Source organism: Dicentrarchus labrax, unplaced genomic scaffold (assembly GCF_905237075.1).
Source record: "Dicentrarchus labrax unplaced genomic scaffold, dlabrax2021, whole genome shotgun sequence".
Taxonomy (NCBI): domain Eukaryota; kingdom Metazoa; phylum Chordata; class Actinopteri; family Moronidae; genus Dicentrarchus; species Dicentrarchus labrax.
In genome coordinates this window covers 23,789,389-23,793,167 of record NW_026136702.1, presented here as the reverse complement: position 1 = coordinate 23,793,167, position 3,779 = coordinate 23,789,389, and the positions used below count along the sequence as shown (strand labels likewise).

The 3,779-nt window shown below is 41.7% G+C and overlaps 1 protein-coding gene across 1 annotated transcript; it reads right to left on the bottom strand.

Annotated features, from left to right (window-relative positions):
* Positions 1-653: 653 nt before the first annotated feature.
* Positions 654-3,241, bottom strand: ppp1r3ca (protein phosphatase 1, regulatory subunit 3Ca). The gene is made up of 2 exons (XM_051418313.1): positions 3,046-3,241; positions 654-2,693 (listed from the first exon to the last, which is right to left on the bottom strand). Exons 1-2 carry the CDS (start codon positions 3,057-3,059, stop codon positions 1,664-1,666), a joined length of 1,044 nt encoding a protein of 347 aa, XP_051274273.1. The 5' UTR covers positions 3,060-3,241; the 3' UTR covers positions 654-1,663.
* Between the last annotated feature and the right edge of the window lie 538 nt (positions 3,242-3,779).

Genomic DNA, 3,779 nt, shown 5'->3' with positions numbered 1-3,779 from the left:
AAAATGCAAAGCTAAGTTACTGCAGATGTTTCACAATAAAACCTCTTCCTCCCTTAAAGGGCTTTTAATGTGAAACAGGTGGAGGGAGTATCTGTTTTTTTACTAATGTAACGGGAGCAACAGTAAACCAACACTAACAAATAGGTAGAATATATATATTACATTCATAGTAATACAGACAAAAGGGAAATTTAATAAAGCCCTGTCTCTAATAAAAGCCTTTCTCAAAGGGGTAAATAAAGGCCTCACCCTCTGATTACATATTCAGATGCATAAATTATTAATTTAACTCAAATGTTTGCAAACACAAGAGCTCCTGTGTTTATAAACATCACTTATGTAATCAAACAGCATCGTAAACCATGAATAATAATGATTTATTGTTGTATGAGTCACAGCTCTACCTGTCAATCAAATTGCGGATAGGTGCTTCCAAGTTTTAAATGTTTGTGGTGGGAACTACTTGTTTGTTTATATTTGGATTGCTAATAGTAATTTTATTCATACCTTTATTCTGAATTGCACATTGGGAAATAATTAATTAAATAATTATGGAATATGGACTTGCATTACATTACCTAGTAGGTCAAATCAATCAAAAGTGACATCATAGAAACAAATAAATTTATAACAAAAAGGTCAGGAGTCACAAATGTTTTAGCACAAATATAGAAATTTATTTCTGAAAAGGAAATACACAACTGACGTGGTGCATGTCAGCAAAACACACCTTCAAGTGAAACAAAATGCTGGGGTACAGACCTTTTCTTTACCGTGAGAAAAAAAGTGTCAGAAAAGAAAAATCTCAATTCCAGCCACACATACTGTACACAATTGCACTTGTGGAAACAAGCAAATAAAAACATTGGGTCTTTGCATCAATCCTTTTCTTGACATACCGTAACCACAGAAATTTCCAAACTTCTTCCCTGTTTGAGACAACCAATCACATGCAGAGTCTCTCTTGTGACACATTTGTCAATAGCAGCTCAGTTCCTTTACAAACTTACTTCAAAATTACATCATCCAAACACTTTTCATCAGACAAACATTGTGCAATTTACATGGAGGGAAAGAAAGGGCTGCATGACTCAAATTTTAAAAATGAAGGCCATTTTGAATCATGTTAAATTATTTTCTCCTTGAAGGTGCAAAAGCTTAGTGTGCATTTTTCATTAGAAATGAATCAGCTGTTTGTAGAGAAGCGTTTTGTCGCCATGCACTCCCCATACTTTCCCTTCAATATGAAGGACTTAATCAGCTCCATTTCCACTTCTTCAGTTTACAGACATCACATTGAGAGGGACATCTCAATCAGTGCATATTTAACAGTCTGTATCTTAGTGGGCAGGAACTCTGAGAAGGCACATGAATATTTTACAGAAGAGGAATATGTGAAACGTGATACATTTCCCCAATTTATCCCTCGTCCACAGACCACAGATCTTTCAGGCCAAATGACCACGTTACAGCAAAGAGCACATTACAGTTAGGTTTCTGTCTGGTTTGTGCACACACTAAAACAGGCAAGGTTTATTTGCTTCAGTTTAGTTTCTGGCTGAGAGCCAGTCTAAACTGAGACCAGCAGTTGGATTTGTACTGAATGCCCTGTCAGTGTCTGTTATCTTATTTCAATGCAATTTCAGCAAACATCCAGATGTTTTCACCAGTAAGGCACAGTGTTATCAATCTGACCCCAGCTCTGCCAGCCAGGAAAGAGTCCGCTAGACATGCGTGGGCTGCCAAACTGATCAAACTCCATCTCCAGCACCTTCACGCCCCCGTTTTTGTGCTCTGAAGGCTTCTTCTGATCAACAGAAGTTGGGGGCGTCTGAATGTTCAGGTCCTCTCCGTTCCAGCCAGCGTGCTTGATAACATAGTTCTTGCCGTCATTATTGTCCCAGAATGTCTGGTCCTTGACTTTGAAGCAGATGCAGAACTCAACCCGATTCTGCGGTGGGATGTACGTGGGGAGCTCCAGGACGAATGCAAATGTGTCAGTATCCTGACAGCTATAGACGTTGTTCATGAACGTGCACTCGACGTCGGTGTAGCTGGCCCATGAGTCGAAGGTGGCACGCAGCTGCACCGACTTCTCAAAGGCCATGTTCCGGACCTTGATGGTGCCAGTCAGCGAGCGCTCTTGCAGCGAGCAGTTCTCCAAGCAGACTGAGTTCTGGATCAGGCGGTTCCGGAAATCTAGGTAGTCAGCTGAGGGCTGTTTAAAGTCCAGCACCAGGTTGCGCACCGAGCTGATCTTTAGATCCATCGTGGCCGTTTCCAGGTCTGTCATGTCAAACTGCAGCTCCTCTGAGATTCCCCCACAATGCTTGTTTCGATACGGCTCATCGTCAAACTTGGAGAAGATGTGGATGGCAGTGAGCGACATGCCCTTCGTGTCTGCGAACACCACCTTCTTCTTGCCAACCTTGTTGTTGTTCCAGCCAATGCAGCCGCCATCGTCTAATGCTTTCTGCTGGTTGCTGAGGCAGGGCCGCAGGGGTTTGTAGAGCTGTTGGTTGTGGCTGCGGGTGGTGGACTGGTTGACCCGGTTCTTGGCCCGCTGAAGGTCCTCGTAGGAACTGAGGAAACCTCGTAGAGGAGGCGGAGAGTGGCTGATGTAGAATCTCATGGCCACATCCATTGGCATTACTGGGCCAGGCATTGCTGATGGACTGAAGGAACTGAGCACACTGAGGGAGAGGGGAAGAGGAGGAAATTGTGAGAAAATGGGAGGTGGAAAGAGAAAAAGACAGGGAGAGATTAGAACAGTGGTTACTGTATGCAGTTTTTTAAAGGAAGCAATTTAAAAAAAGTTTGTTGAAACTTGTCACTTCTGTAATCAGCTAAACACTAATTTCTGAAAATGAAAAGTACCCATCTCACAAATTATGCCTCCGATTTTATAACACCTCAGCTTTACAAATCAAATTTAAACTGTAATTAGAATCCAAAAGCATTCACGCAAAAAAGTAATACAGATGGTTCAATTTCGGCATGCGTCACTTTTGCAAAACCTAAATCAAACCCTTCTATGAGCCTTACCTTGCAGCACTCATGGAATAAGGAAATTAACAGTTCCAAGGAGAAAACTACAAGCTTTTTAAAGTTTTTAAGTCCCTTTGACTTTTGAATTCTACAGAGCAGCTTCTTCTAAAAGTTCATGCCTTCGTCACTCCCCCTTTTCTTCCACCTCTCTCTTGCTCTCGTCCTGCCTTTCAGTGCCGGGGTTGCTCAGCACTTTTCAACTGCCACATACAGACAATTTGCATACGCTGTCATATGGTTCCTCAAACAACCAATGAAAAGTCAGTGGACTTACTCGCCAACCAATCAGTGTAAACTTGACCTGGCTGCCGGCCAGCTGATAGGGGAGTGTCGCCTGCATGTGCCTCATGGTTGGGATGCCTCAGCCTTTTGCCTCAGCTTCTATTTGAGAAACATGATGGACCCCTGCTGGTGTTACAGAAGATCTTTAGATTACTCACTGCAGAGTGCTGCATAAACTCTGGCTCTTTCCTGACATGATCCCCATAACATACCACAGCAGGATTATTTTTACAGTGACTTTATGGAAGTGAAAATGTTATCCATTGAAAAGATGATTTAACATGTTCTAAAAAGGGTTCCTGAAGAGACAATTCAACTCAAATTCAATGTGAGGTCTAGACTGTTCTCTTAGCACTATCAAACATTTATTTAAAAAAGAAACCGAGATGGCTTTAAGGGAAGAAATATGTTTTGAAAAAAAATCCAGAAATCACAATATGTCTATTTTT